At 47.2% G+C, this 14611-nt stretch overlaps 2 protein-coding genes across 3 annotated transcripts in view; one reads left to right on the top strand and one right to left on the bottom strand.

Moving 5' to 3' along the window:
- Positions 1-1543: 1543 nt before the first annotated feature.
- LOC119385928 (bumetanide-sensitive sodium-(potassium)-chloride cotransporter) lies at positions 1544-3275 on the top strand. Its single transcript, XM_049414162.1, has 3 exons — positions 1544-1666; positions 1823-1875; positions 2635-3275. Exons 1-3 carry the CDS (start codon positions 1544-1546, stop codon positions 2945-2947), a joined length of 489 nt encoding a protein of 162 aa, XP_049270119.1. The 3' UTR covers positions 2948-3275.
- A 1692-nt stretch (positions 3276-4967) lies between these two features.
- Positions 4968-14611, bottom strand: part of LOC119387357 (betaine--homocysteine S-methyltransferase 1) — a 34386-nt gene continuing 24742 nt past the window's right edge. For both annotated transcript variants that reach the window (XM_037654719.2, XM_037654718.2), the window contains 5 exons: positions 13726-13917; positions 12522-12669; positions 11916-12098; positions 8815-9046; positions 4968-5243 (listed from right to left, as the gene is read on the bottom strand). In XM_037654719.2, coding sequence (XP_037510647.1) covers positions 5072-5243; positions 8815-9046; positions 11916-12098; positions 12522-12669; positions 13726-13917 — 927 coding nt within the window. In that variant the 3' untranslated portion in view covers positions 4968-5071. The remainder of the gene's footprint in view (positions 5244-8814; positions 9047-11915; positions 12099-12521; positions 12670-13725; positions 13918-14611) is intronic.

The following is a 14611-nucleotide window of genomic DNA, read 5'->3' as shown; positions in this document are numbered from 1 at the left end:
GCCTGCGTTACGCCAAGCTACGGCCGACAAGCTACGATCACAGCTACGACAGAAGGCCCCTACAGTGCTCCGTACGACAAAAAATAAAACAAAAATAAAGTGCGGGCAAGAATTGCCGCTTCAGTCGAATGGATGCGTTGCGATCGATTCCTTTAGTCGACATTTAATACGACTAAGTGTCGTATTAAATGACACATTCTGAAATACTGTGGTAAGTCATTAGGTCAGAACTGAGATGTCGAGCGATCCACGGCGACGGCTAATGCCGGTTGAATGTAGTGATTTCATTCGGCGGCTGCTGTTTCTAACCTGGGGTGTGCCATAGGCTACAGGATTTATTGCCACATCGGATGTTTTTGTTAGCATGTCACAAGCTCGAAAAGCGGCCTCTTAACATTATTCCACATATTAATCAACTGGTTTCTTAATGGTAGTTTCTTTCTTATTTAACCGCTCAAAAAAAGTAATTGGAACTAGGAAAATAACGTGGTATTTTTTTTTTTCTTCTTTTTTTGTCCGCAGTTTGACGATGCTTATCCCGTACCTTTTGTCGACGAGGTCTCAGTTCTCCAGCTGCCACCTCAGGGTGTTCGCGCTCGCCAACAAAAAGCACGAGCTCGACAAGGAACAGCGCAAGTGAGTCTTCTTCTTCTCTTTAATATGAAAACCAGTAAGCCTACGCATGTCCTCGCATATTCAGAGAGCATCCCTTACGGCGTCACGTATCGCGAAGAGATACGTGATGTATCTCTGTCACTTCATGTATTGGTTCTTGTATCGGTGTCACTCAATCGATACATGAATAAGCAAGCTGAGTAACTCGATCAGTGTGCGATTGAACCAATTAATCGATCAGAAATACTGAAAGTCGTGCGCTAAACTAATAAACCAAACCACCTCTCAATAACTAAACGAGTTAACTAATAAATCCGTAATTGAGCAAAGGCTACGAAGAATGCACATTGAGTGCATTCTTTGCACAATGAGTGCTGAAGGGAAAGGTCCCCTTCTTTACACCCTTGTTTCAAAACTCAGACTGGCAGTTTTATGGAAGCTGAATACAGTGTATGTATTACGCTGTAGTATATAAAAACAGGATTTACTGCTACATACTCTATGTCTGAACTTAGTGACAACAGGTAGCAAGTTCACGGTCTGTCATGCCTAGTACAATCTTCTGTCTTTTGTTTAACAATGTTCTAAGGGAAGCGAACTTCTGTATGATCTAGAAAGTCGCTCACACATGTTGACTTACCAATAACCCGCTAGTGTGCTGCCTCGTAAGTGCATATCTAAGTCGTGGCCTTGTTCACTAACCGAACCCTCATGCATTGCTTTTTTTTTTCAGCATGGCTGCCCTTTTGAGCAAGTTTCGCATAGAATATTCCGACGGACCGTGATTCCCGACATCGTGAAACCACCGCAGGCGTCAACGTAAGGAAATCTGCTGTCCTCTTATTTCTACAGCTCCATATCGTCACAACGCTTCCGAGCGACAATGGTTAGCGCGACATATAGTTAACCGCGCCACTCTCCTTATGCAATGCAGGAAGGAGGAATTTTCAAGATCCTGAACCCGTGGAGGCGGTCGTCGAAGGATGCCGAGTCCGACCAGACGCCAGCGCCGTTCGTGTCAGAATCCGAGATTATGGCCGTCAAGGAAAAGGTACTACGACGTTAGGCGTCCTTGTATCTCAACTATTCTGAGAGTACTGTTATTTGTCCACTTGTAAGCACACGCTCAGAGTATTGTCTTTGTTCACTTGTAAGCACACGCTAAGCTTTCCTGTGCATTCTGTTTTCTTTTTTCGTTGTCTTCCAGACACAGACATTTGCGGCTTCACGAGCTTCCGGCAGTACTCGGGGTGTCGCTAAGTTCGTTCTTTCTCCTTACTTGAACGTTTGCATACCTCATCCACAGTCTATTTTCGAAAGTCTTGTCTAGCGAAACATGCTGCCACAAGTATGCGCTAACAAACTGTGCGTGTATGTCTCGTAAAACTGTTAACTTGCCCCTAAACTGAGATGTGAAAGCTCTTCATAACTAAAACAAAAGGTTTTGCTGCAAACAATTTTCCTGATAAGAATTCTCGCATCTCCCTTCCTCTACCTGCATTAGAAATAGGTAATCTCAATGGTGAAACTTTATTTGCCACTCACCATTATTGTTTAGCCTTCTTTTTTCAGTGGCTATGTGCTGTGAATATCATTACAGTATTTATGTTGCTCGAGATGCGTTCATAATTCAGGGTGTTCAAGCATCTCTAATGTAGCGGCCGCTAGTATAAAGGGCGGGCACACTCTAGAACAACGTAGCGATTACTTTAGGACATTCTTGAACTTATGTGGATATCTCAAAGTGATCTGCAACGTACAGTGTACCATCCGTGCATTTGAGTGAGTATACCATAACAGCCGTTTCATTCGATTCAATGACCGACGCAGCTTCTCGCCGCTGTCGCCACAGCCGAAACATTAATTACGAAGGCACGAGTTTTCTCATACCAATAGTTCACTTTTTAGGTTTTGAATATGCGCTGTTTGAAACGGCAACAACGAAGACGACACAGAGTTGCACTTTCTCCCGTTAACGTCTGTCCGTCTCCGTATCTTCGTTGTTACTGCTTCAAACAGCGCATATTCAAAACTTCGACATGAACCAACTCGCCCCAGTCATCGCCTTAGTTCACTGTTTCACCAGTCATTTTACTTACTGTCGTTTAGTCATCGTTACACACAATGCCGGTTTCTGTTATACTCAAGAGCAAAAGTTGCCGATTCCATAAATTTCGCGAACGTTCTTCTCTCCAGGACGTTGCCAATGCCTCGAAAGGGAACCTGCACAGCGCCCATGTACATGGCGTGGCTGGAAATGCTCACGAAGGACATGCCTCCGTTCCTGCTCGTACGGGGGAACCAGACCAGCGTGCTCACATTCTACTCGTAGAGGTCAAGCCTCGAACGCATCGTTTCCACAAAAAATTATACGTAATGGCGAAGAAGAAGAAAAAGAAATCACAGCCCGTACGGAGGGCGAAGAGCCTTATATGCCGCCTATGGCGCGCCACGGTGCGCGGCCCGGTGCCGTGACGTCACAAATCACAGTTTCCTTCCACTGATTGGACTGCGCGCGCGAATTCACCGTTTACTTTTTTCTTTCGTTCCTTTTCTTTTTCTTCTTTTCGGGATTCATAGTTCAGATTTTATAGAAGAGCAACGTGTAAAAGGGATGTAGTTTATGCAGTGAAGAGAGAAAAGCTGTCGTCTCACGCTCAGTGCACGCTCATCTGTAAATATCGTCATGCGCAGTCGAAACCAGGCTGTCTCTCACTCGTCATCGCTTTTGTCTTGTTGCTTTTAATTCTGTAGTTTTTTTTTAGTAAGAAAATCTGAAATTTTAGATGCAACTATAGGAGCCCTGGTATACAATTCTGCAGCAGTGCAGCGTCGTACTTGTGCGCATAGGTAACCCGCGAAGAAATTGTTTTCTTGAGGGCGCGTTTCATTCTCAACCTATACTAAGTACCATGAGCATTCTCACGAATCCGAGCTTATACGTTAACCAGAGGCAATAAATACTTCGCAGAGTCTCAATATCTGGCGCGGTCCTCCGTGCTACTTTTTTCAGGTATATCGAACGCTGGTCTTAATACAGTGCAAGTCTCGTTTAATAGCGAGGAAGTTTACATAGCTTCCCGAACAGCTGGCATGACGGTTACGTATGCTAGCGGATCTTGTCTAATATAACAGTGGGCATCGACGTACCTGGAAATGCAATATGATTTCTATTCAGGCAATTGTTCATTCGAAGCTTGCAGCCCAATGCTTAGCGTCCGTTAGAAGATCAGTATTTTTTTAGGCGCGTTCCACCGTTCAAAGGGTCAACCTTATTTCTACCAGTACCCCCCCACCCCGCCCACCCATCATCCTTTATCACTACTTCTGCGCCACCCTACCGCACCCGCAAGAAACAATAACAAAACAAAAAGAAACACTACTTAGTACAAATACCAAGCTGTACATATGTCACTTTCCGTATCTGGAACGTTCATTGCCAGTAGGCGCTTGCTAGGGAACTTAAAGGGAGCCCTTGCTTCACTGAGTTATGGTTATAGTCCCATTTGCGATTGTCGCAAGAGACCACTTATTCATGAACGACCGACACTGCATATTGGTCTATTCAGCCCTGCCCAGCTCTTGCTGTCAAGTCACTTAACTTGCTGCAACCTACCGCGCAGTAGATCAACGTCTAGTCCTTTCATAAGATCGATTGCGTCGTCGAGTGCGTTTCTTTTTTTAAATGTTATATAATTCTGTAATAGATTGTACAGTAGAAGTGTTAAATAAAAGAGACAAACCAAGGGCGTGATTCTTCTTAAGCTGCGCTCATTGTGACTTTGTTATTCACTAAACCAAGCATTACGTAAACGACTCCGCGCCCTGAAGAGCTGCGGTAAGTACTCTACGAGACTGAAGCGAGTGGCGATTATATTCGCTGCGGCATATATACATTCACTCAGAAACAAAGACAAGCTGACTATTCACAACCGTTTCTCATGAAAGGAAACTGGGCAAGCCCGCAGGAGAATCATGACGTGGAGAACAAGTGCGCGAAACACAAGGGTGACGCGAACACTTTACAGTTTCGTTATAGCTCAACTTGTCAAAATTCGGAACCTTCGTATCACCAGGTTCATGGCCGTTCCCGCAAAGTTGGTGGAGGTATTTAGTTATAATTTCTGGGGTCTTACGTGCCAAAATCGCGATATGATTGAGGCACACCGCAGTGGAGGGCTCTGGAAGTTTCGACTACCTGGGGTTTTCTGACGTGCACCTAAATATATGTATACGGTGATTTAGGCGATCTAAGTATACGGAAGGAATCGAAATCATTTTTTGTTCTTAATGTCCCGTTGAACTCTCAAGTTCCGTGGTACAAAGTGATAACAAGCGCACCGTAGAAAACATTTTTATTCATGTTAAAAAAAGGTTTGCTCCTCACGGAGGACATTGATTAATTTCTGCTTTGGTATCGAGCAGCAATAGGAAGAGGGTAGCGGGGGGCGTCGTTTCACTTCTTCAGATTCTGCAGCTTCTTAATCTCCTCGGTCGAGGTGGCCTCCTTCTGTTGCTTCAGCTCCTCGTTGCCAGCCGTGACGCCCCAGTTGTCCGGTCGCGAGAAGGCGCACGAGAAAGGCCGACCCGTGGACGGCCTCAGGCTCTCCCAGTAATGGCGCGACGCTCTGAGGCAATGCAAAGATTGAAAGCGTTCGTTAACGATGCGCTGATGTATACAGTAGGGTCCACTATTAAAGGAAACGCTCGAACGAGCACGTTTCACATTGCTGGCCCCTAACTTCAAGTGCATGTGGAAACATTGTTCAAGAGGAGTCAGAACTGCCAACTACCATTAGCCTTATGCAAATCTAAGCCACTATGATCTTGCAAGAGAGCGAAATCTCAACATGCCCTGCACGCAAGTGTTCCCTGTAAGTGTGGACCCCTCTGTACAGTGCTCAGCAAGTGAAACGCAATAGTCGGCAGGCATGGCACCTGGCGCTCTCTTACACCACCATTGAGTGCTGAGGACACCGATGTAACTCATCATTATGGTATCTAATGAAAGAGAAAGCCTTGTTCCCGCATTATGGCATTTGACTCTCAGGCGAAAACCCCCAATGGCCCATGAAAGCCGACTATAGCGTTTCAATTGCATTCTGTTTCAATTACATCGCAGCGCACTGCGCACTTATAGACCATTTTTCCGGGAGCGCTGCCATATTGCGATGCCAACGCCGCCTATCATTCGGCACATTTCGCTTGTATGCGCCATTGTGCACGAGGTTGCGTAACGACACGTGTTGTGTCTCTCTTTTGTCTTTTGGTGCCTACACGCCTTTAACCTCATAATGCAGTGGGGTATTACACTACTATGAGTCGTGAGGCTACCACATTGTTGGCATTCTAACTGCAGCTGTATAGAAGGGTGACAGCGCTGTCTACCGCCTATCTACTGCAAAGCAGGACGAGTCCAGACAAGCTAGGGTGCATCGATGCCAGCGGACACATCGAGGCGCCCTAAGACTAGCCAGTAAAAAAAATTGCATCAGCTCAATTCAAATTTGAACCATTTGAACCATTCATAGTCAATAGGGAGTGGAAGTTCCGCTACAATGCCCATACACCAGAAAAAGTTTACAGTACGTGTTTCGAATATGCCTATTCAGGCTGGCAATTGCAATACCACGACTGTGCGCCAGGACTACGGAAATATTTGGCATATTCTCTCTGGTTCTTTTGTACGTAAACTTTCAATACCGGTAATGCGTCTAATCGATACGTTTTAAGGAGGTGCATTTTATGGCATGCGAAAACTTAATCATGCAATAGCAAGTACAGCGCTGTGAAACTTCGGTGATGCGTACATTCGAGGACCAGCAATGTCCTTTCATTTTTGTGACGTCCCGGCCATGCAGTATTGACGTCTCTAACAAACTACTTGACTGCGCGGAAGCACACATGGGAGAGAGGTTCAGCAATTCGTAGGTTGCCACTGTATTACAGCATATTGGAGGCACCGCGATACATTGGATATTGAAGTTGCTTACTCTACACTCTAAGAAAAAGATTGCACCTTCTCCCGCTAAAGGGGACCATGAGGCGATGCGAAGCAGCGTTTCGGCATGTCGAGCCCGCGTTTCATCCGTAGCAGTTTCCCGCCGACGTTGCCGTTTGCGCTGGGCTTCCCTAGACCGGAGCTCGGGGTCCGCTTGCAGATGTTTACGTTGCGCTTCAGCGCGTCGTGCCTTCAGCTGCTCCACCCACTGCTCCGCGATCTCGGCAGGCGTTAAGGTATTACTGCAACTGGCGCCGACGTTGACGTTGGAACCCATGACACCGGCGCAGCCGGCGCAGTGACTGAGCGTGTGTACGACCTAACGCGAGCCCTTTATCTAAACGAGGAGGGGTAGTGGAGAGGAGGTGTGTTGAGAGGGTTTGCGCAGTAAGGGTGCCCACGCCGCACACCACCGGATTGAACTCCGCCATAAGCTGCTTCGCATCTAAAAGAAAGTGTGTTATGACTTGCCACGTATACGACTCTCTTTAAAGAGATGAACAATTCGTGAACACGGGGTATCGCTGGAACCGACGTCCCACGACTCTCCGACGAACGTACGATAATCTCTAAAGAGAGCTCACACGTCTCATTAAAAAGAGTCATATAATTGGCAAGTCAGGAACAGTTCAGGACTCGCAAAAAGCAGCCAAGGGACTCTTTCTTTTTTTAAAGGCGAAAGCCCTTTGATGCCTCATCAAAAGCGAAAATTGACCGGCGTCCTGCGGCGTCGGTGCCAACACGAGTGATGCAAAAAATCATCACCACGAGATGACGCCACCACATGACGCCATCATGACGCCACGAATCGCAGAAATTTGTGACGTCATCATCATGTCACTATGGCGTCGTATCACGTGGCGTGACATGATGTCATAACATGACGTCGTCGCTTGGTCAAAGGTGGGCCGATCACGGAGGCAGTGCAAAACCACGTTAAGCTGTATTCCCACGACGGACGAAATCGCGATTCGAGCCTGCAGATGGCGTACTACGTCACCATACGTCAGCCGTTCTCGCGTTCCCGCTTCGGTCCGCGAGGAGCGATTCGGGAAACGACGGAGGCCAAAATCACAGTTCGGTTCCCCGGGGAGCAATGCCGAAATCCTGGCTTGTAGCATGAATTCTCCCCTGTCGTGTGACTGCTGGCAGCGGAGAGATCCGAATCACGTCACATGTCACGTGACTGATTCGTCCGCGATACGGCGTCCGTCGTGTGAATACAGCTCTAGGTACGAAAGCTTTCGGTGGTTGGCGGGGCAGGACCAATATATCGACTGGGAAGAAAAAGAAGATGGCTTTCGCCTTCGAGTCGTCTTAGATGAATTGCCATTTTTTTAAACACGAAAGTGTTTTATGCCGGGATCCCCCACTGCTCCACTGACGTATTTCCGTCAGTGGAGCAGTGAGCAGTTCCTTTATAAAATGTAAAGACTAACAGTTGGCAAAGAAAAAAAAACAGACGAAAAAGTTCCGTCTCCTGTAGTCGAACTTACAGCCCCTCGCTCCGCAGCGCGGGGCGCGAAACAATTCGGCCACAGACGGCACGTTCTTTGTCATGCTAAAGGCGAGCTATTTATAGACATCATTTGCCGGTGGCGGTACTCAGAGATCGGTGGTACATCAGCGTGTTTTCGTTATCACTAGAGAGATGGCGCCAAGGGCTCGAAGAGCGCGTTTTAAAGGTCGTCGCCCCACGCGGATGAGCGCGCGCCTATAGAGGGCATGGCCGCTCATGCGCGGGATTATCTCGTGATGGCGGTGGTGTGTACGTCTTGTACACTCACCGCAAGTTTGCGTTGAGAGCACGAAGGTCACTTCGCTCACTGCAGCGGCCGCTTTTGCGAAAGGAGCGCGCTGCTAACACAGAAATAAGTTACAACTGTGACAGTTCGCACTCATCCTGTGTATGTTCGTTCCGTGCGTCCTTTCTGCTTAAGCAGCGAGTTGCAAATTTCGAGCTGCTTGCCGTTCTTCGCGTGACATTACAATTTGTTGCTGTAGCATTCATTCCTTCGCGCTTGGGGCGAAGGAATGTACAACAAACGCTCAACTACGTCTGTGAAGACACGTTTCACTTTCGTGTTATAACGATTCCTATGACAGAGGGATCAGCCATGTTTTTTTTTTCTTAGGATGTACTTCGTACACCTCAGGCTTGACCAACCCGGGCAGGGTAATGGAAGAGTCGTTCTTACCGTGCTCGCACCCAGGGCTTGGTGTGCATGCGCAGACCCTCTCCCCAGGCGTCATGCTTCTGCGAGGCGTCGGGCAGCACACCGCCGCGCTCCGCTGACAGTTCCTCGGCGATGGCGCGAACGTGGTACGGCTCGAAGCCGCAGCAGCCACCGATGTAGCGCACGCCCATTTCGTAGGCCTCGCGCGCGTAGCGCTGGATGTCCCAACGTGTGCACACGCGGGGCTCCAAGGCTGTGGAAATATAAGGGTAAAACATGTTATAAGGCTGCCCAGACAGTCTATAACCTCGTTACAACGAAGGCAGAACTGAGGGGAAAAAATATAAATCATTCACATAGGTCGTGCGTAAAATCGGTCGGTTGCTGTATCTAAAATTTTGTACTGCCAAGGTACAGTTGGCGTCAAAAGTTTAGTGACCTCTAGGTCTGAGAAAACTTTGAATTTCCCCGCAATTTGTGAATGTATTCGCTCGAACTGCACGGTACATTTTGTTAGCGCGTTTACTTACAGGTCGGAAATCTCAATAAGACTGCTTGCTGAAGCAGCGGGAATATTAAAATTTTTGTGTGTGCATGTCTCGTGGGTCACTAAACTTCTGATGCTGACTGTACGTATCTCGTGACGCCCGTATAAAAATATTTGCTTTGCTGAAAGCGATATAATGTAGAACACCCAATTTTTGGTTTCGTTTTAACAGGACAATACTCATCAAAAAGAAAAAAAAACCGTGGTCGACCACATTTTAGGTATACACCGTAATATGTGAACGGCACTGGAATCGAATCAAATATGCATTACTTAAACCTTTGAGATAACTCCACTCTTCCGTTGGACAGAGGTTGAATACAGCATTCCACTTCACGTTTATTGTCAATCAGTAAACGTCATTACTGGCACGCAACGTATTTAGCGTTATGCCAGCTGTTATAACTGAACGCAACACGACTATGGGAAAGTCGCATTAAGTTGTAACTATGAATCAACAGCAGCAGCCTGACTACGCCCATCGCAGGGCAAAGCCTGTTCCATGTTCCGCCAATCAACCCGGTCCTGTGCTTGCTGCGGCCACGTTATCCCCGCAAACTTCTTAATCCCATCTGCCAACCTAACTTCCTGTCTCCCCTGGCGCGCCGGCCTTTAGAATTTAGGTTTTAGAATAAAATCTGTTACTCTTAATGACCAGCGGTTATCTGGCCTTCTCGCTACATGCCCATTTCTCCATGCATTTGTTCTCTGAACCACCGTGCTCTATTCTTCGTTCTTAAGGTTACAGCTATCATGTTTTACAGCGAAAGCTGTTATGAGATCGTATCAGCGGCCGTTTTCGGCGCCGTAGTTGTCCGCCGCCGCCGCCGCTCGCTCGAAATAAGAAAAAAAAAAACGAAATAAGAAAAAAATTCTAGGATGGAACGAGGTTCGAACCTGGGCCCTCTGCGTGGTAGCCCAGTATTCAAACCTCTGAGCCATGCCGGTGCTTAAACCAGCTTTGCAAAAAGGCCCTATACAGGCTTCATGTCGGGAACGAACCACATTAACATATGCAATGTAGCGTGGTAGAAGAGTAAAATAAGCACTAAGCGTCGCACCACGCGAATTCTGTAACCAGGCGTCACACAATGCGAATTGCGCAACGAGTAGGTTGTTGAATGCTTCCAACCCATTACAAAGGACTCCGCCATAATTCTTCATCGTCATCAGGCACAGCATCAACAAAGTGCGCATAATGCCTTACAGACGTGTGGCTGGTGCCTCGCTTCTTCGCAGAATGACGAATAATGGCTTAGTAGGTGCTTCCCAACTTCACAAAAATTGTGATTTATGGCATAGTGGGTACCTTGCTAGTGTACTTGTATCAGTAGTCCCAAGAGAGCTTACAGCGGGCTCTAGAAACGCCGCTCTTCCAGCTTTCGCTGTGACTGTGCTGCGGTTTGAGCGCAGGCCTGCCGTTTTTTTTTTTTGCGTGGTTCTCTGCGACGTCCTCCATTTAGGTTGAACCCATTTCGTAAGCCTCCAGGTTTCTGTGCCGTAGGTAAGTACCAGTACGATGCTGTAAAGCCAGCGGCAACTCGTTACTACGTCCGCGTTTAATCTTCGTGCTTTAGACATCCGATAATGGTTCCCGACTAGCCCAATTCGAACTCTCCCTTCTCAACTAGCCAGATCAACCGCCTGCATGCTTGTAGCTGCCACTCTATACTCAGTGAACAAACTGTCCCACTCTCCAACTTCAAAATTTTACTTTTCGCTTTTAACGCGATAGCGTTAAAGAGCTCGTTTCGCAGCGATTCCGGTGTCGGCGTCGTTGGTTGTGAGCGAAAAGTCAGCTTTCTCTGTGACCGAAAAATCGAGAAAGATGTAAATAAAATTAATAATAAAAATCTTTGGTTGGAGTGAGAATCGAACCCAGGCCTTCTGCGTGGCAAGCAGGTGTTCTACCACAGAGCCACGCCATTGCTTTAAACTAATTTTAAAAAAGACACTATATGAATGCCATGTGGTGGGAGGAATCTCCTCAACCCATGTAATATTGCGTGGCAGAAGCGTAGAATCGCGCCAGGTGTCAAAACATGTGAATGGCTCAACGAGTGGGTGTTTTAAAGGCCCACCCATTACAAAACGCTCAGACATATTTAATCGACATCAGCTGCAAAAGCATAAGCAAAGTAAGCAAATGCGTAGGTTCGCGTGTAGCCCTACGGACGCGTAGTGGGCCCTTCACTGATTCGCAAAAGGAATATTTATGACGTAGTGGGCCCTCCGCAACTGTACTTGCAGTAGGCATTCTAGGATAGTTTGAAACGGCCAATGTTACGCGCACAGTCGTTCGTTTCCTTGCGGCATGATTGAGGCATGCACTGTGAACCGAAGCCTGGCTAGCAGTTGAGAAGGCAATGCGCACGGGACCCGATTATGCTATCGCGTTCTACTCTTGAAGGCGAAGCTCAAGCGTCCTCCAAGTTTTTACTCGTGGTCCTCGTTTCTGGACAACTCTCACAGTAATAAGTTACGTCCGTCAGCACTCGGCTCGGCGCCTAACAAAGAAAATGTGTACTACAGTCTCAGCACAAGTGCGTGCGAATGTACGCGATGGACTTCTCACCGAATGGGAACTCCGGGAGGTCGATGAATCCCTGCTTGCCGGCGTCGGGTGTGTGGTATGCGAGAGGCTGCGTGACGAAGTGCGCCTTGAGCCCAGCATCGCGCACGGCATCGATCATGAGCTGCACGCCTTCGAGCACCACGAATGGGTCGAAGTGGCAGTTGATGCCCACAACATCAGCGCCTGTGGAAGTGAGGAGCGCAAACAGAAACTATAGGTACTATAAGCACACACCACGCTTTCCTCTAATAAAACTAATGCATTCATGAACATCACACTAGCATGTTCGTCTGTCGGTCTTTTTTAACCGTCCCGTATCACATATGCTACCACATAATATAACAATAATAATTTCTGGAGTTGTACGTGCCAAAAACACGATATGATTATGACGCACGTTGTAGTGGGCACTCCGGCTAAATTTCGACCACCTAGCTTTCTTTAACGTCCACCTAAATCTAAGCATACGGGTGTTCTTTGCATTTCGCCTTGTGAAAATGTGGCCGCCCGTGGCCGAAAAACGTACCCGCTCACTCATATGCTACTACAGGAACTACAGAAACAGACTCCGCCTGTGGAAACGAGCTTGAATGAGAATTCACTTACCAGCTTTGACCATGCGCACTGCGCAATCGCCGGTTGAAACGCCGTGCATGTCTCCTTCGGGTCCGATGCACATGGTGGCAACCACCGGAAGCCCCGTCTTTTTGCACACCTCGATGGCCATCTCCATCTCTTCGACGTGTTCGAAGTACTGCAAACGTAGAGCAAAGACGCACACAAAACAAATTTGTCACTGAAAAACGGTGACTACACGTTACCGAAATTTCCGTACCATGATTTTTTTTTCATGCTACAATATGCACTTAAGAGAGTCAAGAAGTCTGTCTCAGGTCAGTTGAGATGCGAGTGCTCGTTGGCTATATGTGGGTGAGTGATCTCTCGGGTACTTCTCGGCAGGCCAAGAATACAGACCGGGAGCGCCGCCAGAAATTTTTTTCGAGGTGGTGGAGGAACGGGGGTGTTTCAAATGTTCGTGCCTGTATATATACACATGAAAAATTAAGAGATTTCGGGGGAGCTTCAACACCCCCGTCCTGGCTACGACAGTGCTACAGACTAGCTGCATTTCCTTCGTGGCCGCACCTCCTGACTTATATTTCCCGTTGTATCTTTGTTGGATTTTAAATGTAGACCATCAGGACAATAATTCTGACTTCCACGGCCTAGTCTAAGGATTATATACTTTTGACCAATTAATTTAAATTATCATGAACAATGATTAAGAATACCCCACACTTCGTGTTGAGTAATTCGCTCTAGCACCATCAGATATTATATTCCTCTGTACACAGATTCTACAATAATCAAGCGATGGCACATTGCGGACTTTTTTCTTTTTGTAAGGACAGCCTGGCTACGAAGTTTCTGCGGTTCACATTGTGTTATTGTAATATATAAATGTTGAGGGCAACCATCTATTTAACCTTTTGTATCCCAGCACCCATATATGTGGGCACTACATATTAGCGAATTGTGATTAAACTAGTCTTCGCCTTACCTTAAAATCAAATTGAAAGGCTTGCATTATTCAGGTATATTACTTCATACCTGAGTAATGTCAACCTTTCAAATTGTTTTTAAGGCAAGGCATTCGCTAGCTTAATCACGTTTAGCTCACACGTATTGCCCACATATGTGGACGCTGGGATAATAAAGGGTTAATGCCTTCATCAGCATTTATTTAAACAGTAGTGGGCGAGCATATAAGTGCGGCAGGTGAATCCGAAACCGCAGTCGTCCAGCTTACCTCGCAGATAAGAAAGTCAAGTTCGTTCTTGACGAAGACGTCGACCTGCTTGCGAAACACGTCCTGGACTTCGGCCTTCGGACGACCCGTGAGGTAAGAGGGCGTCTGCGAGATGCCACCTGCCACGAGAGCGTTCTTTTCCTTGGCCACCTCCAGAGCCAAACTGCAGGCCGCCGCGTTGATGTCAGCACCCTGCACCAAGACACGGCGACAACGCAAAGCAAATGAGACCAATGAGACTGCCGATTGTTGCAACCTAAGACTAGATACAAGCTGCGCCCCCAGAAATGCGGTGCGCTTGCCATTCATGTGTGCAGGAGAGTCTTGCTAGGTGGTTTCCGTTGTAACCGTAAGTATTTTTTCGCTGATAATATAAGCACTACGCGTATTAATAATTAAAACTTGGTCATTCCTACTTGAAATATTAAGTTTCCCCGAGCAGTGATGTCGGAATCTTTGCTGAAATTTGCCAGGAGTTCAAGCTCTTCGACCGAAAACCAGTAACACGAACATGCGTCTGCATGGGAACGTTTACCGGTTAACTTAGGAACCGCGCAAAGGATGTGTTGGCGCTCACGACACTTTCTTTTAGGGGCGAAGCTCCTTAAGGCGGCACCCGTTCGTCCCTCGTAGTCGTAGTAGTAGTCGTAGTGCGTAACCATTCTTACGCTTTGACCTCCAGGGTGGTGCCGGTGGGAGATTTTTCCTGTGCGTTGTTGAACAATAAAAAATTCGCAGCGTGCGCGTTAACTAAAAGCCGAATTCTTCTGTCTCTCATTCCCCATTAGCAGCCATTGGCATGTTCCAGTAGGAAACGTTAGTAGAAGTAGAACTGTAAGTGCTAGCTAAAAGCCGACTTCTTCTGTCTCTCATTCCCATTAGCAGC

Source organism: Rhipicephalus sanguineus, chromosome 3 (genome assembly GCF_013339695.2).
Source record: "Rhipicephalus sanguineus isolate Rsan-2018 chromosome 3, BIME_Rsan_1.4, whole genome shotgun sequence".
Classification (NCBI taxonomy): Eukaryota; Metazoa; Arthropoda; class Arachnida; order Ixodida; family Ixodidae; genus Rhipicephalus; species Rhipicephalus sanguineus.
The sequence above is the reverse complement of the archived record's forward strand: the minus strand, read 5'-3'. Positions and strand labels throughout refer to the sequence as shown.